We start from the raw sequence: 23509 nt of genomic DNA on the forward strand, positions 1-23509 counted from the left end.
GCCCCTCTCCGGAGCGGCCGCCCCAAGCACCTGCTTGACAAGCTGGTTCCTGGAGCCGGCCCTGTATTTGACATCAGCTTGTCATGGCTGTTATATTGTATACGGACCAAATTCTGCCTGCAGATATGCTCAAGTTGAAATTAATAGAAATTACTTGCATACTGGTATGGGCAGAAGTATATACAATATATTGAAGTATATATTTTTTTCAAAATAATAAACACTATATTAGCATCACATCTCAGCCACAGGCTTCTTTTTTAAATTTAAAAATTAATCAGAATACAAGTTACTCTGCTAATCATCATCACAAGTTTTATTTCTGCCCAAAGAAGTCAGCAGATATGTCTAATTCTGCTATGTGCTCCTATTTTCAGATGCTGCCTCCCTGTTCCCCATAGACCATTGCTATCCCCACAACAGTTTCAACACATTTAAAAAAAAAAAAAAGGAAATTTCCACACAAACATCTTCATTAACTAAAAGTTAAGGTTGTACAAGTATATTTTTTGCTGCTGATCAGGCTGGAATTACATTCTGGCCCCATTTCAGTTAATAGGAATTTTACCACTGACATCAGTGAGACCAGGACTGCGCCCTGATGCTGCACAAAATTGAAAAATAATGAGGGAAAAAACTAACCAAACTTTACTAAATCATAAAAATTTGGGGCAAAGGTTTGGTGCCTTATATAAACTGGTTAACAATCTCTGCCTAAGATCTTCTGGAGTTCTAACAATTTGTTTTTAGTGACTACATCACTGGTTCATATAATGATACTTTCATAAACTTTCCTCCCCTCCTCATCTCCCTCCATTTCCCCAAAATGAATCCCCTCTGCTGACCATGAAGCTCACTGAGGAGAGTCAAGGAACAAGAGATTTTTGGTCATTTTGGTTGTCCCCACTGCTGTTAGTCCATCTTCTTCTGCACTACTGTAAATCCACTCTGTCCCACATGAAGCTAAATCCTTCTCTCACATACATGGTTATACTGTAATGCTAATTAACGTCAGTAGGGCTGCACCACTGTAACAAAGAGCAGATTATAGTTTATAGTACTTGCTTTTGCAATCTGAGTAGGGTATTGTTGGATAGAATGGACAGAGTGCAGCGAATCAGGGAGATTAGTGGCAATATGGGTAGCAGCATGAGGATCTCTGTAAGTGACTTTGAGAGAGGCAGTCAAGAGGATAGGAAAGAGAAGAAATAAACATCTATTATAACTTTTCTAGTTATAAAAAATAGAGAATAGGGAATTGAGCTGTCTCTCCCAGCTCTTCTAGGTATGTTTCCCCCGGGCTAGCCCCTTCCCCTTACTTACCTACTGTAAATATCATTTGCCATGTGCAGCTGCTTTCTTATTGAAGTGAGCTTGTCTTTTTTGCTTCCCCAGACTTCAATGGTGTTCTTTAAGGAAGCTGTAGAACACACTACAAGGGCTGCTAGAGTCTTTCGGCAACCAGGCGGCCACATGATGCTAGTAAGAATATTCATTTTTTAACATTTACATAATTCTAAATTTAAAAAATTTAAGAATCCCAATGGAAGAGGGGGTTTATACAGAATTTCCACTTGCTGTACTTACTAAGAAGATTCACCTAAACCATATTACTTTCTAGCAAGATAAAATCAGGGCTAGCACTTGTATCTTTTGAGGTTATTATCTTTAGGATAATAAGCTGAGCTTTGTATTTTATTTTAAAATAAATTATTCTGGCACTGAATAATGTTATCCATCCATCCATGTTCCTTGTATGACCATGTCACCCCAAAATTCTCCAGGAATCCTTTACCTTGAGAAGTCTTTGTTGGAGAAGGTGCCCCCTTCTCCTGTAACTTTCTGGAAGAATCAGGTAGTCATTCCTCCAATCTTATATTTCGAGAAGGGCATACCTTGTGTAGTTGTTGCACCCAGACGTGTAAAGAACTTTGTGGAGGCAGCAGCTGGAAGCTACCAGTTCCCCTATTTGGCAGGAGCAGGGCACAAAAGCCTTCCACTTCCTATATAGCACTCTGTACATATGTGAGGGTGTCTGAGGTGTCTTTTAGGTCCCAGCTGGTGCTTCAGTAAGGCCATGAACTTTTCCTGCTCTGGTTCTCCCTAACGAGCTGGGCAGCCCCAGACCATACAGGCTCTTTCAGGCTTGGGGGACAGCTGATTAAAGATATCCAATAAGTATGATATTAAGAAGTAAGTAGTTATCCAGCCTGAGTTGTGAAAAATCTGGAATTTATTTTTTTCCAGATTTTATTTGAATTTCTTTGTCACTCTGAAATATTTACAATAATAAAACATATATTAGAATGTTTTTATCTTAGAAACATTACACTCTAATCCTGGTCTATGAATGCAAACTTATAATAAAGTTAAAAGTTAAGTGATGAGAACATTAAAAGATTCTTGCTACAACTATCCTCTCCATTATTTACTGCTCCCCAGTTTTTGTGTCATCTGCAAACTTTATCAGTGATAAAAATGTTGACTAGCATAGGGTAAAGAACCAGTTCCGGTGGGAACCCACTAGAAATACACCTGCTCAATGATGATTCCCTATTTACTATTACATTTTGAGACCTATCAGTTAGTCAGCTCTTAATCCATTTAATGTGTGCTATGTTAATTTTATATTATTCTAGTTTTTAAATAGTTTAATGCCTTACAGAAGCCTAAGTATATTATGTCAACACTATTACCTTTCTCAACCAAACTTGTGATCTCATCAAAAAAGATATCAAGTTAGTTTGACAGAATCTATTTTCTGCAAACCTATTTTCATTGGCATTCATTGTATTACCCTCCTCATTATCTGTGAAGATGATGTCTAATATAGAATTTCCCTGTGTTGGATGCAATACTTTTTGAGTTAGGAAATTGTCATCTATAATACTAAGAAACTCCAAGGATGTTTTAGTACTGGCAGCACAAGACATCCAGCAAATTGAAGTCCCCCATGATTACACAGCTAGTATTGCCCCACCAGAACTTTCAGCAACATATATGGAGGCCCCACAACTGTTTCCTTCTTCCCTAAAGCATAGGGAGAAGAGAAAATATTGGAAGGAGAGGACAAACAAAAATACACTCGAGACCGGAATTAAGATCCAGAGTCTTTGGCACCATAATTTACACACCTGACTACTATTTCTGTGTCCTGATGTAATTTCCAAAGACACCTTAGAATTCCTATCTTAACGCCAACCTCAACTGACTGGTGCTGACATCTCAGTACACTAGCTTTTGTTCATACTGTAGGTGAGTCAGGTGAAGACACTAACAGTCACTCCCCCACTTTGTGCTTTCAGTTCCAGGGATGGATCAGATAAACTTTGGTGACTTCAGGAATAGACATTGAGGCACTTCCAGATAGTTCTTGGCCAGTGGAGCTTTGGACTCTAGGGACTATTCATCCTCTGCTAGTTCCAACAGGAGCTATTCTTATCTGTACTCTTGGGCCTGCTGGTGGTATTTTATGCCATAACCTGCATAAGGATGTGGCCTTTTTCACGTGGTTCTTGCTCCACTTGTGGAGAACTTTAGACATCATAGAAGGAGATCTAGGCATCCAGCCTCATCTCACTCCCATTGTCCTCTCAAGATGTCAAAGGCTCATTCGCTCTCTTTTGTTTGCTCTTCTGTGGATATCCCTATTGTTGAGGCACCAGCACTAGTATCATCACCTATAGCCAAGATCACTAATAATCAGAGGTTCGTGATGTTGAAGTTAATATACAGAATATCTGCTCTCCTCAAGAGGAGTTTGTGAGACAATGTGGAGTGTTCTTGAATATCACCACCAAACAACCTAATACAGTTCCAAAACATGGTGCACTGGACCTTAGATGCCCTGAACCTGGTATCAATGGCAATTGAGAAAAAATGTCTTTTGGATGTTAAACAGGCTAAAGATAATGAAAGAGCTATGCTGCTCATTAGTGTGAGTCTGTAGAGAAGAGGTTTTCAAAGTGTGTGGCATGCCTCTCGGGGGGTATGAAGGAATGTTCCAGGGGTGCAGGACCCCAGCTGCCCTGGGATCTAACAGCAGGAGCCTCAGCCACCAGCTGCCCCGGGGCTAACACCAAGAGACCCAGGCACAAGCCATCCCGGGGCTCTCAGCAGGAGCCCCTGCTGCCCCAGGAATCTCAGCGGGAGCCCATGGGGATGAGAGTGAAGCCCCCGAGGCTGAGAGCTGGAGCCCCCCACGGGCACAGGCAGGGCCGTCCTTAGGATTTATGGGGCCCTATGTAGTAGTATTAAACTGATGCTCCTATGCCCAATGGCAGCCTGGGCTCGCATGTGTATTTTAGATAAGGGATCTTTTGAACAATTTATTTAAAAAAACTATATGTCTGACGATCCAAGCATTTAAGGATAAATATGACTACTCAGATTGTGCATTTAAAAATCTGTGCAAGCATTTTTTAGAGATGTGATTTTATAATCTTCAGCAACACACTAATGAAATATTTTTAAAGCAAATTTTAAACGGAAGTCCTGTAAACTAACAGATATTACAGTAATGGACAACTGTTTTTGTCAGTAAGTTCAGAAACTGACAGTATATACCTGGGGGTTGGCAAATGCCTGTTAAATGGCTTCATTACCACTTGAATGGCTCTTTAAAAGTTTCAGTGTTGTGCTAATAGGTCTAGCAGGCTGGAAGGCTTTTTCACTTTTAAGTACTTGATCCCCCTGGGAGGAAGACTCTCCAGGCTGCAGCAGCCAGCTGTGGTGGGAGCCTGCAGGAAGGGTCAGAACAGGGATAGGAAGAGGCGGGAGGGTGGACACTAAGACCCAGGGGTGCCCCAAATGTTTAGGTGCCCTACGCAGCCATCTATGCCTAAGGACGGCCCTGGGCCCAGGGCTCACAGCGGGAACACCACTGCCAGCCACCAGGGGCTGATAGTGGGAACCCTGCTGCCCGCCCATCATTTCTATAACAACAGCTACCTTTCCCGCCTTCCAGTTTAGTATCATATGCTGTCTTTATAATAAGCAGTTGTGCAGTGCTTATTCCGCTGGTGACTTTGGTATTTTTATATCATTGTGTGGTGAAAAATGGTTCAGTATTTATTCCCAAAAGATGGTAGTGTTCCAAAACAGAAGCCAGAAGCTGAAATGGCTAAAGTTGATACAGAGAAAAAATCTGCAAAAACAAGATCTGATGAAGCATATTTGGATTTTGGTTTCACTTCCATTGCAGTTAATGAAGAAATTAGGCCTCAATGGGTAGTGTGTGCAGTACTGTAGCAAACAATAGCCTGACGCTAACAAATTAAGATGCCATTTAGAAACAAAACATAGCAATCTGGTAGGAAAGAACAGTGATTTTTTTCCAATGAAAGCTACAAGAAATTAATAAAAAACCACAATGAAAAATGTGGTATCCATCCCTATAATTCTAATGATCCCCAAGGTCATCAAGTGGTTGCTTGCATGTCTTCTGCTCTTCATATTGTGTGCCTCCTACTGCCAGATATCAGAACTTTTTCATGGCTTGCAATCACCTGTTTGTCTGCATATGATCACTGAATGTCCTTGTGCTCGCCCTCTGGAGGGCAGAAAGGAGTAGGGTGGACCAACTACCTCTGAGTTCCTTCAACCACAGGCTTAGGGTGGAGATTGAATACTTTAGCAGTCTCTTAACGCTGCTTTAAACTCAAGTAATTTAGTTTGTTGTAAATATGTTTTTAGTCAGCTTTAGATTAGTTTTTTATTAGTATGTTAGTGTTAGTATTTTAAGGTATTTTTAACATTTAGTTGGATTCCAGTACTGAGTAATAGGCAACTTTGTCAGCTCCTAAATCTCCTGGTTTCAAAACATGCCCCTCAAGTAATGTTGCTACACTGCCCAGAAATATTTATGAAAAATGTCATTACTGTCTAGGTGAGGAACATATTCATAATTAATGTGCTATCTGCAGTTCTTTAAGCAAACTGTCTCAGAACAAGGACATTAAATTCAGGATGTATCTCTAAATACATCCATGAGAATTGACTCAGCTCCTAGTTAGTCAAGTCAGTCTGTCTCCAATGTTCCCTCTACAAGTAGTGCTTTTTGAGAAAGAATTATCAGTGCTTTGATAGATTTCAATACAGCATCAGAATATGTTCCTCAAAACCAGATTTGACAACCTAGTGAATATCATCCTGCATGTACAAAGAATTTCTGTAATGCTGTCAGAATGTGCCTGAGACTAGGAAGGCACATGGCACCATGTGTGTTCGTCACTCCTCATGCCAGGCTCTGACTTCGTCCTCTCCATTTATGGTTGAAGACAACAGTTTATCTACACAAAGCATAAATAAGATTGTCAGTGTTCCTCAAGTTCTGATGTCTCTCACTAATTATTAGACCCTTCTCAAGTTTGTGTGGGCTTTCCATTATTCCTCTTCAGCCATCTCCAACAATGATAATGGATACCTCCAAACTAGGTTAGGGGGCTTACATTCTACATCAGCAGACTCGAGCATTATGATCTCAGAAAGTGATCCTTCTACATATAAACATGTTGGCACTTCAAACTGTTTATCTGGCTTGTATATTCTTTCTTCATCTGATTCAAGACAAGGTAGTTCAAATCAGGATGGACAATTACTCTGCCATGTTTTATATAAACAGACAACTGGGTGGATGAGGAGCTAAAATCAGCACCCTTATGTCAAGAAATGCCTCTTTGAGAATGGTGTATACAACGTCAGGTGTCCCTGAAAGTAGTTCATCTATCAGGTTTTTGGAACATTCATGCAGACAGTTTGCATCGGACTACAAATGATCTTTGAAGACATCTATTACTTGTTTTGATACTCTGGAAATGGGGTTATATTATGGCTTTGTTTGCCACAGACCTCAATAAAAAATGCTGGAGATATTTCACAAAGGCAGGAATCAGTCCAGGCTCTGTACTAACACATTCATGATCTCATGGTCTATAGGTTTTCATTGTGCTTACCCTCCAATTCAGCTGATTCCAAGCATTTTAAAAAAGTTCAAACAAGACTCAGCTTCCATGATTCTCATCACACCAGCACGGCCCAGACAATACTGTTTTCTGAACAGGTCAGGATATCAGTGCCATCATCAATCACTGTTCTTCTTCACGTGTGCCCCTGTGGGTGATCCACTTCAGATGTACCTCATGCACTTTCAGTCAAAGATTTTCAGCAGCAGTGCACTTTCAGTTTGTACACATGCCCTAGCTATTCTTGTGCATTATACCAAGGTTATATAGGGCTGCAATGAACAAATTGCCCTCAGTTCCTTCTTGACCATCTTGGCCTCAGATGAAACATCTGGTAGCATCTACTCATGCAGTTTCTTGCCTTGCTGGTTCACCTTAGTTTAGACTGTTTAATTTTATTTTACCTGGTTTTATAATTTTCTACTTTTTAGAGTGTGTTTGATTTCTTGATTTTGGGGTGGAGAGGGTTCCTTTAGTTGAGGCTTTTACCCTGCCTGCCCTCCCCCCTTGTCAAAGGAGCTCTCTTTTCTTGGTGCATGCTGAAATTTTAGGTTTCAATTGCTACCTCACTTGCCAGGAGTTCTTCCCAGTCAGTGATGCCCCCTCACACTGTATCCACTGTTTGGGGAATACACACAAGCCTTCAAAGTGTATGATCCTCACAAGATTCAAGAGTCATTCCAAAAAAGACAGAAAGGTAAATCTTTGTTGTCTCATTGTGGAATCTCTGTCCCACCTCATATCCAGGCCCAGAGACTCCCCTTGTACAGTACCCTATGAGCCACAACAGCGCCCTGTCAGCCTTTTCAGTTTGCTTGCCTCCGAAATCTTTGAGAGACGGGTCTATAAGCAACACTGAGAAGCCTTAGGCTAAGAGGAGTTCTAAATTTCCTTAAAAAGAAGCGGGCCTTAAGAGAGCTGCCATACCTGAAACCCTGCACCCATAATGGGTACTGCAGAGGCTTCAAGCAGTCTTGGTACAGAGGGTGCTTCTAAATTGAACCCTCATGGTAAGACTCACAATATATGGTAGACATAGCCAAACCGTGGCTTGTGAACCGCATGTGGTGCTTTTACAGTTAAAGTGCGGCTCTTGGAGTCCCCCACCCCATTCGCCACCTACCAGACTGGGGAAGAGAACATGGGGCTTCTGCCCTGTGGCAGGTTGGTGGGGCTAGGGGCTTCTGCCCTGCAGTTGGGTATTGGGGCAGAAGTCCCACGCCCCAGCAGGTGCTGCCTTGTGGGGCAGGTTGAGTGTGTGTTGTGGCTCTTGAATTTCTGAAGATTATCGTATGTGTCAGGGAGGATCAGTAATTTTGGCCACCTTTGGCATATGCCATTTGGTACCAAAGCATTCCTCAGTACCATTGGTGCATGAGTGAGGAACTAGAGACCCCAAAAACAGTGGTACCATCTGCAACATCTGCTGCTTCTTCAGTACGCAGACCTGTCATCCAGCAGGTGCCACCGTACTTTGCACCATCGTTGGTACCCCGGGTGCTTCTATGTCTGGGACTATCAAGTTTCTGCACACAATCACTCAGTATCCCAGAAGTTCAGATGCTTCAAAGACTTATTTATCTCTGACGAACTTGAGTCTCCCTTATTAAGCTCAGACCCCCAGTACTGCAGCTTGCATAATCTCTAGTACCTCCTCTATCGCCGATAACACAGAGTTCCCTGGTACCAATGGGGATGGACAGACAGACAAACACGCCACCATCATCTGCCTCCCCTTTGGACAATGCAGATGATAGCTCTTCAGACTCTCAAATGTCTGTTCAGGGCTCCTTTGCTCATCATTCTAGGCCTGACTTCACTGAATCTGCTTCATCAAGGAACACTTAAAAGACCCATGTGAACTTGGTTGGTCTGTTCAGCATCCTCGTTGGTAGGATCAAGCCCGGATGCCTCCTCCATTTCCTTGTGGCTCTCCCCAATGCCCATATTAGGATCCCTGGTTGGCCTGCCATCAGCAGCTCTCCAAGGCACCTAACTCTCATATGGATGTCGCAAGAGCTGCTCATCTGCCACCCTGCAATTCCGAATTGCTAATTGCTAGATGATTCTTGCTAAATACAGTACAACCACATCAGCTACACAAAATTCAATTCTCTATTGAACATCTTCCACAAGAACACAAGGAACAGTTTCAGGCTACCCTTGCTGAGGGCCAGCTCCTGGCAAGAATGACTTTACAAGCTTCTCTTAATGCAGCTGACATTGTAGCTTATTCCATCTTGACATTTGCAGTTAGGGGCTAAGCTTCATGGCTACAGTCCTCAGTCCTCCCAGGTGAGGTCCAAAATATTGTAGAAGACCTTCCCTGTGATGGGCTCAAGTTGTTTAGCGAGTCAACCGATGAGTCACCACATTTTCTTAAAAACTCAAGGGCAACCCTTTGCTCACTGGGTGTTTACATACCTGCAAACAAAAGGAGAATTAGTTGGTCTTAGACAGCCCAGAGATCCCATGCATCTCAATTCTCTGCCTATCACATGTCACCAGAATCACCCAAAAAGAAACACAGAATGTAGAAGGAAAAATTCTGAACTGCTCCACCTGTATCAGTGCAACAGCCATCATCAGCGAAGCATTTGTTTTGATGCCTTGGTTGAGAGTCAAGAACATCCCCTCATCCTGGATCTGATGCTGCATCATCCAACCCAGTCCGTCTTCTGACCTTTTGGAAATCATCTTTCTCATTTCCGCACCTCTTGGGAGCAGATTACTTCTGACAGACGGGTTTTTTGAGGTTATAAAATTGGGCTACTCCATTCATTTCCATTCCATACTCTCCTTGCCCATCCCTTTTCAGGGACGTCTCCCAAACTTCTCCTGAGGCAAGAGGTTCTGTTCTTCCTCCGCATTGCAGCTGTGTAACCAATTCCCTCTCAGTACAGCGGAAGGGGATTCTATTACAAATACTTCCTGGCTCCCACAAAAGGAGGACAGATAGAGATTGATCCTAGATCTCAGGATGGTGAGTACCTTTGGCAAGGTATAGAAGTTCAAGATGGTGATACTTGCAGCTAACATACCATCCCTAGATTCAGAGGATTGATTCACAACTCAGCCTTTAAGACACATATATTCATATCGCAATATACCTCTCTCATGAGGTTTGTACACTTCTTGTTGGTCAGAACCACTATCAATATTGGATCCTGCCATTTGGACTCTACCACTCCCTGTGTGTTCACAGAATTTATGGCAGTAGTTGCTACACAGCTTCGTCGATGGGGAATGATCTTCTCCTATCTTGATGGTTGGCTTCTCAAGGAACATTTCTACATCGAAGTTTGATCTGCTGTAGAGAAAGCTGTGACTCTGTTCAATGTGCTTGGCCCTTCAGCACAACACCAGAAAGTCCTGCCTCCTACCTGTGCAATTAAAAGAGTTCATAGAGACTATTTTCGATGCTACAACATCCAGAGCTTACATACCAGAGGATTCCTCACTCTATCACATTTACTGCCGAGTTGAATTGAGCTCTCAGGTAGCTGCCAGGTCATGTCTACAATTCCTTGGTCACATGACACATGCATCTTTGTCATCCTACACACTCACATCAGGTGACCAGATAGCAAGTGTGAAAAATCGGGAGGGGGGTAATAGGCACCTGTATAAGAAAAAGCCCCGAATATTGGAACTATCCCTATAAAATCAGGACATCTGGTCACCCTATGCTCACCTACATCTCTACTGCTGCCAGGCCTGACTCAGAGCAGTTTACATTCACAGCAGACACAATCTAAACAAACTTCTTTCCATTCCATGTCATATGCTACTTTCCCTAGATTGGTGGAAGAATCCAGACAAGATATGCTCAGGGATATCATCAACCATCTCCATTCTCCCCTCCCCCCACCCCCCACTGTCGCAGTTGTTTTGGAACATCCCTTCTAGAATGGGGAGCTCATCTGCAAGATCATACTATCAGGGGCAGCTGGACTATTCAGAAGTCCATCCTTCATGTTGACATTTTGGAGCTCAGGGCCATAACTCCACTCTCAATCCCTACAAATAATGACAGACATAAGGGCCAGTATGGATTATAAAATCGTCATAGGCATACAGATACCTGGCATGAAGCTTCAGTGCACATGTTCAGAAGCAGAAACATAGCTGATTAGGGAACTCTTACTGCAAAAAAATAGACATAGAGTGATTTTTAGGTACCTACAGGGTTCGGGGGCAGGTAACCAGAGGGTTGATTCTGTGATTTAGGGACCTGAAGTGGCAGTTAGGCATCTAAGTCCTTTTGTGACTCTAGCTCTAAATACACTTGCCTACTCTGTACTACAATATCTGATGATAATTTAGAAGGCAAGGTAGTTTAGTATCTATGGCAAGAACCTGGAAGTTAGAAGATCTAGGTTCTATTTTTGGCTATACCAGTGACTCATTTTATGACCATGGACAGACAGCTTAACCTTTCTGTGCCTCAGTGTCTCTATTGTAAAATGAAGTTAATAATATTTATCTACTGTTCTAAAGAGTGTTGAAATCCCTTTACAAGGGGTAAATGTTATTAATAATGAATAAAAATTGCCTGAAGTGAATGGAATTGTATAAAAGTGTTTAAATGTCTGTCATGTCCCGCTGCATAGCAGTTATGTCATCTCAGTACTCTAACTGAAGCAAATAAACTGGTGCACAGAAAAAAGTGGAAACATCTGCATGCTACCTTCCAGAGCTACACATTCAAGTGGCAGAACTACTGCAGCAACTGTCTGCTGAACTGATAGTCATCTCTGTAGTTGTCTGCAGTGTTGTTGTAGCCATATTGGTTCCAGGAGAGAGACCCGATGGGTACAATAATATCTTTTATTGGACCAACTTTTCTTACCAATGGAAGTTGGTCCAATAAAAGATATTACCTCACCTTCCTTGTCTCTCTAATATCTGTAATTGTACAGTTATTTCATTTTATATTTTTCTTCTCAATCTACTTTATAGTGAAGGGATTCTCAAACCATCTGCATGATTGTGTGTGTGTGTGTGTGTATATATATATATATATAAAAATAACTAATATCTTTCTGCAGGTTGGCCTGGATGGAAATGGGAAAATAACCTGTGCGACCCTAGCCTGTTATTTATCAAACTGTAGTCTCTTTAGATTGTCTGTTACCCACAGTTACAGCTACACAGATTTCATAGAGGACCTGAAAAGAGTCTATAGACAAACAGGGCTGGAGGGCCAGAACACTGTTTTGCTCATCACTGATTCAGATATAGTTCAGGTAAATGCTTTCTGACATGATGTTTTTGCTAAAGTTAGAGTACTTGCATACATGCTTGCTTTAGAGTTGTACTATTGTGCGGATACAAATATGTTTTGTACAAACAGATGGAGACCATGGGCTGAAAATTGGGCTCTTTAAAATTTGGTCCTGCTTCCTTTTAAAGTCAATAGCAAAACTCCCATTGATTTCAGTGATGCAGTATTGTGCTCCGACCTGTATGCTAAATAGTGAGAAATGTCCTTTTTCCTAAACTGTATTCCTATTTCACACTGTGAAAAAATAGGCACCAATTTGAACAGAAAGAAAAAATGAAACATTTAAAAGCAATCATATACTTCAATAAGTTAATTAGTTACCAAGATATATTCACAGTTCACCCATAGTTGAAAGAACGAGGTATTTGACTTTATGCTTCAAAAGGCACTCGGGGCCACGAGTTTCATGGTGTACCTGCATGCAACATTATGTATATTTTTTGTACTTGTGTATATTATATGTATGTGTCCAATGAAGACAAAAACCTTTGGTGCTATCAGTGATTGGGAATTTTGTTCTGGTGCTTGTGCAGAGCAAATCTCTTTGCTCTGACAACCTGACAAGAGTAGACCTTCATATAAAATTTCAACATTTTTGTTAATGGGGTCAGAGGCAATAAGAAAATGGCCTCTTTTGTGGTATTTCTTTTTCCAGTTTTAACCAAAAAAGCAGGATGAGAAAGCATATGAAAATTAATAGATAATGTAAAGTTAACCAGTTTTTTCACCTTAAAGAAGTTTCAGGTTCATCTGAGTTGCAGGCAAAGATTTGGGTTAATTCCTCTTTTTCTGAACTGGTCCATCCATCCTAATTGTAATCCAAATACAGTAATGCTTAGGGCTACAAATTTGTCACTTCATTTTTTTTTTATTAAAAATCACAGAGCAGTCTCAGTAAATTTAGTAAAAGTCATGTGTTTAGGGGGCAATGGTGTGTAAAGTCACAGATATGAAAAGTCAGCTCTACCTCTTTAAATACAGTCTCCATAAATCCCTGCAGAAGGGGCACCGATCACCCACAGCAGCTCCCTCCGCCCCAGCACTGCAAACCTAATCCCCGCCCTGTGCAGAGGCAAGGCCCTAAGGTGGGTCAGGAAAAGCTGGAGCCTGTCCTCTACTCATTCCACAGTGGTGGCTCCTGTCCCACAGGACTGGACCTGGCTCCCCAGTTGAGGCATTGCGACCTGGCACACAAAGTTACAGCACCGCTCAGGTTTGGCCTGGTCATCCCTCTGTGATAACAGAAATGCGGCTGAGCCAAACCTGAGCGAGTAGTCCTGTGACCCTGACAGATTGTAATGCCACTCAAACAAATTTGGCCTGGCAGTGCTGCAACCCTTTGTGCCAGGTCACATTACCTGGAGTGGGGAGCTGGACTCAGCATATGGGACAGTGTGGGTCAGACTCACTCTCCAACTCCTTCCCCTCCCTGACCTCTTCTGCACACCAAGCCAGTGACTCATTTAGAACCTCCCCACAATTTACTGGTTTGCAATCCACTGTTTGGGAAACTCCCCTTTATTAAAATCACAGACACAAAGAAAAGTCACAGATTAACCAAAAAATCACTATATCTGTGATATTTTTACCACTGTGACAAGCCTTCAGCCTAAAAATGCTTTATGTTATAATGTATTAGTTTTAAAAGGAAATAAGTAACAAGTTTTGCAGGGATTACTAATTCTTGTTCTTTACCCTAGGATTCTTTTTTAGAACATTTGAGCTTCATTCTGAATTCTGGAGAAGTGCTTGATTTATTTGATAAGGAGGAGTTGGAAGGTATTGTTGTGAAGCTTACAGCTGTTGCCGAAAAGGCTAACTACTCTAACAGCAGAGAAGCAATTCTTTCATTTTTCATGCAGGTATTGTTTCAAATACATTAATTTTAGAGAATTTGAAACTTTTTAATCAAAATGTCCAAGGGCTAGACCCTGTTCCAGTTGAACAATAGTTTTGCCATTGTCATCAGTGTGAGCAGGAGTAGGTAGCTGTATCTAAGACCATTTCAAAGATGCCTACCTAAGCCAAAAGTTACTGAGGCACTTAAATCACTTTTGAAAATGGAACTTAGTGACTTCAATGTTTTGAAAATTTTGCCACATGTTTATATTATTACATATAATTTTTTAATAGTGGTAGTTTTTAATTTTAAAATTTATATTTTGCATCATATTTCACCCTTTGTTTTTACATTCAACCATCTAGGATGCTTACTTAAGTATTTGATTTGCTGAAATGTTTTTTCTTCTTCATAAAAAGAAAACTAAAGAGATGGTCTGTGTGACATTCCACAGGGTATAGTCTGAACTGATGGACTGCTATGTCCCCTTAGCTGTCCAACCTGAGATGCTTTTTACACTGCTTTGCTGGTGAACAGCAATTCCTCCTGGCTCTGCTCACTCACAGCCACCAGCATGTAAAGTCACTCCCAGCTGAATACATGAATGCTATGCCCAGCCATTCATGAATTACATATTAGGGCGACACCCGCATATTCCCACTCCCAGTCTTATGCACCAGAAATATGTGTTTTATACTGCCCAGTAGCCCTCTGGACAGTATAAGCTCATAGATAGTCCAACATTCGAACACTAGGTAATGTTTATGCACCAGGCTTGTTGACCTAAGTAGAGATTCTCAAGCACTTCAGCCAACACAAGTGTATTAACAGAGAAAGATGGTTTTTAAGTGATAAGGCTTAAAAATCAGAATTAGTTAAAAAGAAATAAAAGGATAAACACACAAACTAATACCTAAACTTTATCAAGGGTAATAGGTTTAAAAGCAAAAAGTTTTTCTCAACAAAAGCTTACACCAGTGAAAACCGCCAGGCCAGGACCAGTCCCCCAGTTCAATGATGCTTCTTTTGTCTTTCAAGCAATGTAGTTGCCATCAATAGAGATGGAGGGGAAGTGGTAAGGTGGAGGTCACTGTCTCCCATTCTTATATCCCACTCCCCTCTTTGAGGATTAGTCCCACTGGGGTACAGACAAACAGTATCCCGTGTATGTGAGGTTTGAAAAGTTTGAAAAGTTTCTGGAAGGAAATGTAAATTCTTTGTTTATACCTTCCCGCCCTGCTGGTGAATAGCCAATTAAGTAGGTAATGGCGCTTTAGCACTATGCTGGCATGCCAGTGTGTCTTTGAGAAATTGGTTTGTGGATGTTACCCATAATTACAAAATATTCCAGTAACAATCATACAGTAAAATCTTACAGCTTTACACACAGTGTTGTTACACACATCTTAACAGGACAGTGATATTCTGCATATTATAAGTTTTCAAATGATACATCACAAGGCATACTTTGTACAAAATATATCATAACCATATTAACGGGGTGAACATGGAGTACTGGGTGTCACAGTATGTCAACAAATTTCCATCACAACTGGGGTCTGATTCTACAGTCCATATGAATGTGTAACTCACATTTACTCTAAGAATTAAGCATGTGTAGGGACTGCAAGATCAAGGATATTATGAGCTAGCAAATTCACTAAGTATTTGCGCTGTCTGCCTTTTCTTTTAGGTATTTTAATATTTTGTACTGTGTCTTAAATGCGTGACTTAAAAATGATTAGGTAAATTTTTACATTGTTGATCATATATTAGTACCATATTGTTGTCACTTAAAAAAGAGAGCATTACATTAGTAAAAAGTAGTAATCTTAACATAATATTTTTAATAAAATAATTCCAGCCAGCAAACAGGTTTGGAAAAAGAGATATGTAACTGTAATTCCCCCCGCCAAAATTAAACCTTTATTTCAGAGAGTACATAGCAAGCTTCATATTGTTTTGACGACAAGTCCTGCAGGACTTAACTTCCGTCAACTTTGTCGGATATATCCTTCCATTGTTAATTGCTCTACCATTGACTGGTACAACAACTGGCCTGAAGAAGCTCTCCTGCATGTTGCAAAAAGCTACTTTAGCCATGAAGACATTTGTGATGACAGTGAGGTAGCGTAATAATAGAACTTATCTTTGTTTTTAACCGTAGTTAACACTTTTTCATTTATTGTGCATTTGATACCAGATTCAGACAATGTGGAAATTGCAGAGCCAAATTCAGCAGAGATTTAAATGATAATGTAGGTCTGGACCTGATTTTTGCACTTGTTACATGAGTACAAATCAGGAATAATTTCATTGAAGCCAATAGGGCTAAACTGGTGTAAAACCAGTATAACTGAGAAAAGAATCAGGCCCATAGAATGTATGTCAGAACATTGTTAAGACACCAATTTGATATAAAATGAGACCTACATGCTGAGGTGCAAGAACAGGGAGCAGTAGAAAAAACAGTTGTCAGGATGGTATAAAATAAAATTATTACTACATTGCAAAAATGAGTACAATTATTTTTCCCACTTCCATGGTGATGTACAATTCTTGGCTTGGCTTATGGTAAATTTTACAAAAGCTGTTTTGCTATAGAAAACTGCTTTTCATTAAAGGAAAATGTAATGAAGCTACAATTGATGTGAAGTGAGTTTTCATTTTTTGCAAAAACAGTGAGTAGGAAAATTTTGCCATTCTCAATGTATATGTTTACATATTTTTCCAGGGCCTAATTGTCAAACATGATGGGTCAGAGTCTTCCCTCACTTACATTGGTGCAAATCTATTGGCTTCATTTTTACCATTATAACTAAGGCTAAGATTTTGTCACGGATATTTTTAGTAAAAGTCATGGACAGGTCATAGACAATAATGAAAAATTCATGGAAGCCTATGACCTGTCCCGGACTTTTACTTAAAATATCCATGACAAAATGGGGAGCTGGGGTAGGCTGGTAGCTCCAGGGGCCCCTACCACCCATAGGGGCTTGCAGCTCTTCAGTCCCCCTCTGCTGGCGGCTCTGAGCTGTGGGGGTCCCCCCTGCCTCCCATGGTGGTCGGGAGCAGCGAGGGTCCCCCCTGACAGCCAGGAGGAGCGAGGGTCCCCCCGCCACCCGGGGCAGTAGGGAGCAGTGGGGATCACCCCTGCCATCTGGGGCGGTAGAGAGCGGCAGGGGTCCCCCCTGGGAACCCTACAGCTCTCATCCGGTGCTGGCTGAAGTCACAAAGGTCTTTGGAAGTCACGGATTCTGTGACTTCCATGACCTCCATGTCTAAATCGCAGCCTTAATTATAACTGAAGACAGAATTTGACCCTTTGTATTCTTCAGTGTCCTCATTTGTAATAAAACTGTACAGGTTTTCACTTGGCAACAAGAGCTGAAATTCTTATTCAGGTATCCTTTTCATATTCCCACTCATGGGACATGTCAACTGGTGCAGTGTAAATGGTGGAACCTTCTTATAGCAGTGCCCCAGAGGGTATGTCTGCACTGCAATCCAAGGTGTGAGAGCAGCATGGATAAACCTGCTCTGGCTTTGCCCACACTATCCTGACTAAAAGTATCAGTGTAGATGCAGTGGCACAGGCATCAGTGCAAGCTGTACAAACACACTGGGGACCCTGGGTGTGTATCATATGGCTATCACACTTTGAAGCCCATGCTGCCCCATCTACACTACTATATCACACTACATGGTATGTCTTTCCATGCTGCAGTAACACCTCAGATTGCAGTATAGTTATATCCTTAGAATGCTCAAGCTCTCCTCCAACCCCCTCTCCTCCACTTTCCCAAACATTCCGGAGGCAAGCCTATAAAAAGAGAAGCAGTGGGACACAAGGAGAAATCTATTGCCAGTAAAGTTAAAGATAGGAGGAGGTTTTTAATATATTAGGAACAAAAAGAATCCTGAGAATGGTATTGGTCCATTACTAGATGGAAATGATAGAATGATCAATAATAATGCAAAAAGGTAGGAGTATTCAATAAATATTTCTGTTCTGTATTTGGGGAAAAAATTAATTGTAAATGAGGAATCATCTTTGAGTAGGTGGTGTAGTTCCAGGGGTCCTTCAAGGGTCTAGTCTTTGCCCTACACTGTTTAATACTTATTGTGACCTGGAAGAAATCATAAAAAAATCTCTGATAGAGATCTCAGATGACACGAATTGGGTTGGTGCAAAAATAGACAATTGAGTAATAATTACATAATCAGCTAGCCAGGGAGGAGTTACAGCTCCCTCCCACTTGAATGGGCCATCACAGAGACATATTAGTCCTCGGTGACTCACTTTCACTCCAAGGCCATAGGGGCTAAATTTTCAATATATAGATACATTATTCCTTAAATATTATCTATATGCACATCTCAAAATGATTAGGAGTATCCGTAAGTTACAAGTATTTGGTAGAAACCTCACCTGTTTCCCTTTATGGATAAGTACCATAAAAGCAGTGTATTTAGTGTAGTGAGTTTGTCAGGTCTGAGGTAGGAATTGCTCTTAAAGTACAATGAACCCTTTGCCAGTTGACACCTATGGGCCTCTGTGTCACACTTCCCTAGACTTCATGCTTAAATAAGACTCAAAGATGTATACTTTAAACACTAAGAGTGTTTTAGCTCAGTGGGTTCTCAACCAGGAGTCCGGGGCCCCCTGAGGGGCCGTGAGCAGGTTTCAGGGGGTCCACCAAGTAGGGCCAGCATTAGACTTGCTGGGGCCAAGGTCAGAAAACTGAAGCCCCACCACATGGGGCTGAAGTCCAAGGCCTTGAGCCTCACCACCCAGGGCTGAAGCTGAAGCCTGAGCAGTTCAGCTTCATGGAGGGCCCCTCTGGCGTGAGGCCCCAGGCTATTGCCCTGCTTGCTACCTCCTAATGCCGGCCCTGTCTTTTACATGCAGGAAACCAGTTGTGCTGCAGGTGGGCCATGGAGTTTTTATAGCATGTTGTGGGGGCCTCAGAAAGAAAAAGGTTGAGAACCCCTGCTTTAGCTTACCATAGTATCTTAATAGGACTAAGTAATTTTGTAAGTCTCCCAATCTCTTTATTTCATGTTCTGACAACCCTAAAGGTCATATTACCTCTTCACAATCATTATCTAGATAGGTTAGACCAGGGATTTGGAGCAATCAAATTTTTGAATTGCTCCACTTCAGCTCCGGGCTCCGCTTCAAAGCCCTGGGTTAGACAATGTATGGAAAAATGTTAAAGATAGCATCCATTCCTCCCCAGGATGGGGTTAGGCCATCGTCGGGCTATCCCTTGATACAAGGATGATGTCTGCCAGGGGAAAAGTCCTTGATGAAACTTAAGATAGCTAAGGAGTCCAATTTGTGCTTTTTGTGGTTTTTTTTTTTTCACATATGTGACAGGTGGTTGCTTGAAAAGAGCACAACTTCTGGCCAGAATGCTGTACCCTTTCCTTCTTCCTCTGCCGTTTCTCAGCCACTTGAGCAAGGCAATTCTCTTCAAAACAGGCTGAGGCTTGATGTATGATGCAACAACATTGCAGTCTATTGCCAGCCAGCTCTTCCCAATTGGTGCAATGCCTCCCTTCTTAAAATATACTTTCAGGGTGTTCTTGTAGCTTTTCCTCTGTCCCCCACAGATCCTCTTACCATCACTAAGTTGAGAAAAGAAGACTTACTTCAGAAGACAAGTATCAGCCATCCACACACAATGACCAGCCCAGTTAAACTGATGTTTCATAATTAAGGCTATGATTTAGTCATGGGTATTTTTAGTAAAAGTCATGGACAAATCATGGGCAATTAACAAAAATTCACAACCTGTGACCTGTGCATGACTTGTACTATAAATACCACTAACTAAATCTTAGCTGGGGGGGTCGCTGCTCAGGGAGGGGGCATGCCCCCAGGGCCATCCACCCCCCGCTGCTCCGCCCACCCCTGGGACTACTGCCAGGGGCCGCTCACCTGCCGCTGCCCTGGTCACCCACGGGGCCACTGCTCAGGCAGTCCCTAGGGCCAGCTGCACCGGTCGCTGCTCAGGCGCTCCCCGGGGCCAGGTGCCTGGGGCCACCTGAGCAGCGGCCAGTGCAGCTGGCCCCAGGGCCTTTCCAGTAGTGGCCGGTGTGGCTGGCTATGGAGCCACTCCAGCAGGGCCACCTGACCAGCTGGTGCCAGGGCCAGCTGCTTGGGCGGCCCTGGGGTCCTCCACACTGGCAGCTGCAGAAGTCAGGGAGGTCACAGAAAGTTACAGAATCTGTGACTTCCATGACAGACACGGAGCCCTATTCCTAATCTTCACCTCAACATGGTGATGTTAGCTGCAGAGAGAATGCTGGCATTGGTGTGATGGTCTTCCCATCTGATATGGAGAATCTTCCTAAGGCAGCACTGTTGGTACCACTCCAGATGCTTAAGAAGGCCTCGGTTTGTCACTCATGTATCGCACCCATAAAGAAGTGTAGAGATGACTACGGTATTGTAGACCAGGATCTTAGTTTCCATCTGCAGATCTCTGTCAGTAAAGACACAATGGAGTAACTTTCCAAAGGACACATTGGCACAATGGATGCTATGTTCAATCTCTACATTGAGATTGGCTGTCTGGGAGAGGTGGCTACCAAGGTAAGGAAATGCTCAGCTTTCCAGGGGTTCACCACTGGTGACAATTTGTGGGAGAATGGGGGCAACTAGTGTGGGGGCAGGCTGGGGGAGCACTTTCGTCTTCCCATTCTTGAAGGAAAGTCCCAAGCTATGATAGGCTCCTGAGAAGAGATCTAGGACGGATTGCAAGTCAACCTCAGTCTGAGCAAAGATAGCATAGTTGTCAGCATACTGAAGGTCAGTAATAACAATCCTGATTACTTTAGTTTTAGAATGAAGACATCATTGATTGAAGAGCTGACTGTCCATGCGATACTCAATCCCAATTCCAGAAGAAAGGCGATCATGAATGAGAATCAAGATTACAGTAAAATAGATGGAAAAAATTGTTTTGACAATAACACAACCCTGCTTAACACCAGTACAGATGGTGAACGGGTCCATCTCCAACCCATTACAGAGGACAGTGGGGGTCATCGCATCATGAAGTAGCCTGAGAACATAAATGAACTTCAATGGACAACTGAACCTAAACAGCATCTTCCATAATGCTTCATGATTGATGAAATCAAAGGTTTTAGGTCAATAAATGCCATAAATAAGGCTCTGTGTCTGTCACGGAGGATGTGAATGTCATGGATTCCATGACTTTCCACTACTTCCATGACTTCTGCAGCAGCCAGTGTGGCTGGCCCAAGGGCCACCCACGCAGCTGGCCCCAGGGCCAGCCACACCGGCCACAGCTGGAGCAGCTCTGCCAGAGTTGCCCCAGGGCCATCCACACCGGATACTGCTCAGGTGTCCCCGGGCAGCTGGCCCTGAGGACCGCCTGAACAGCGGCTGGTGCAGCTGGCCCTGGGGACTGCCTGAGCAGCAGTTCCAGGGGCAGCTGGAGCAGTGGGGGAGGTATCACCGGGGGCAGCCAGAACAGCCACTGCTCAGCAGTCACCGGCAGCTGGTGCTGCTGGCCCTGGGGACGCCCCCGGGCTCCCTCCTGAGCAGCTGTCCCCTGGCCCACTCTCCCAGAGCAGCAGCACCCCAGCTAAGATTTAGGCAGGGGTATATATGGTACAGGTCACGGACAGGTCACAGGCCGTGAATTTTTGTTTATTGCCTGTGACTTGTCCATGACTTTTACTAAAAATACCCATGACTAAATCAAACAAGGACAGAAATAGAGAGGAAGGCAATACCTCGGTAACTCCCGCACATTGACTTGTCCCCTTTTTTAAAAATTGTCACAATATGGTCATTCTTTAGGTCGGATGGAATTTCCTCATTAACCCAAATTCTAACAAAAAGTTGATGCAGTTTTTGCACAAATGCTATTCTACCACCTTTGAAAACCTCCCAGGGATGCCATTTGGGCCTGGTGCCTTGTTGTTTCTTGTCTGAGTGATGGCTTGCCAAACTTCCTCAGAAGATGGCGGGGAGTAGCAAGAGGTTCTATTATTGGATGCTGAGGAATGGACTCAATGCTGGCAGCTGAGACTTCAGATTCACGGTTCAATAGAGTCTCGAAATGTTCCTTCCAACATTGCTTGAAGGCCATTGTCCTTAAGAAGGGTGGAGTTGTCCTGGGATCGCAGAGGGATTGTGCCATTTGAATGTACATGGCTTTTGTTGCTTGAAAAAAACTCTCATGTCATGCTGATCAGCGAAATTCTGCATCTCCATGGCCTTTGCTTGTCACCACTGATTCTTGATGTCACGCAGCTTCCTTTGAACACAGCTTTAAGCCAATGATAAGTCTCTGGTATTTGCTGATTAGAGGGTTCATTTTGCCAAGTGCAAAATGTGCTTCTCTTCTAGTGAATAAGTGCTATGATTTCCTTGTTGTCCTCATCAAACCAATCCTTATGGTAGTGAGTGCACTATCCAGTTGATTCAGCACGTGCCTTGTGAATAATGGTCTTGTATTCCTCCCAATGTGTTTAGATGTCATAGATGTTGTCAGGAAAGTCAGAGAGCATCTCAATGAGGTGTTGCTGAAAAGTCTCGCAACTAGTTTGTTTTGGAAGTGCCTTGATGTTAAATCTCTTTCACATTCCTTTTGGTTGTGTATGGTGTTGGGATGCAAGCTGCATGTTCATGATTGATCTGACTAAGCGATGAATGTAAGACCACTTGGAAACACCCACGTTCCAAACACTGGCATCTTTTTCACTGTCATTGTCAGAGTCTGTGACCGTACTGCTGTCCATATTACATGAGCCATGAGAGGTACGGATGACTGCTGGACAGACCATTGTTGGGGTTAGGACCAGAGCAATGGCTACTGCTATGGCATGTCTTAGAAATGTTCCAATTGCTGAGATCCGTAAGGCTGGTACAGGGAGCTCTATATATACATTTACAAAACACTATTCCCTAAATCTATTGTGTAGATCAGACACTTAGTTTGGTAGGGCACAACTTCATTCTCTATTCAGTTAGGACGCCAAGTCCCACGATCCATTCCTGGGGTATTGCTTGCCAAATTATCCTGTGAGTGGGAGTATTCAGAGGACTGTCCAAGAAGGAATGAAGTTTAGTAACCTGTAACTCGAGTTCCTTGAGGTAGACTCTGCATATTCACATTCCCTGCCCACCTTCCTATCTTCTTTGGAGTCCTAATAAAAACTTGGCTCTGGGGAAGTGGTGGAAGGAGTTGAGGTGGTAGAGGGTGTCATGCTCCCTTTTATAGCTTCACCCAGAGAATATCCAGGAACAGAGGAGAGGGGTAGGAAGAACACATGATCACTCTAAGAGACACTGTACAAGAAGGTTTCATTGCCTAAGTTGTATCAGCTAGGACATCCCCTCAGTGGGGATATCCAAAGTCCATCTCAAAGAAT

General features: G+C 42.7%; 1 protein-coding gene across 1 annotated transcript in view; it reads left to right on the top strand.

Annotated features, from left to right (window-relative positions):
- The window catches only part of DNAH14 (dynein axonemal heavy chain 14), a 468480-nt gene that overhangs the window by 336076 nt on the left and 108895 nt on the right, over nucleotides 1–23509 (top strand). The window contains 4 exon segments of the mRNA XM_054022851.1: nucleotides 1396–1482; nucleotides 12014–12211; nucleotides 13950–14111; nucleotides 16025–16216. Of these exon segments, the coding sequence (XP_053878826.1) occupies nucleotides 1396–1482; nucleotides 12014–12211; nucleotides 13950–14111; nucleotides 16025–16216 (639 nt within the window).

The sequence above is a fragment of the Malaclemys terrapin genome, chromosome 3, assembly GCF_027887155.1.
Source record: "Malaclemys terrapin pileata isolate rMalTer1 chromosome 3, rMalTer1.hap1, whole genome shotgun sequence".
Classification (NCBI taxonomy): Eukaryota; Metazoa; Chordata; order Testudines; family Emydidae; genus Malaclemys; species Malaclemys terrapin.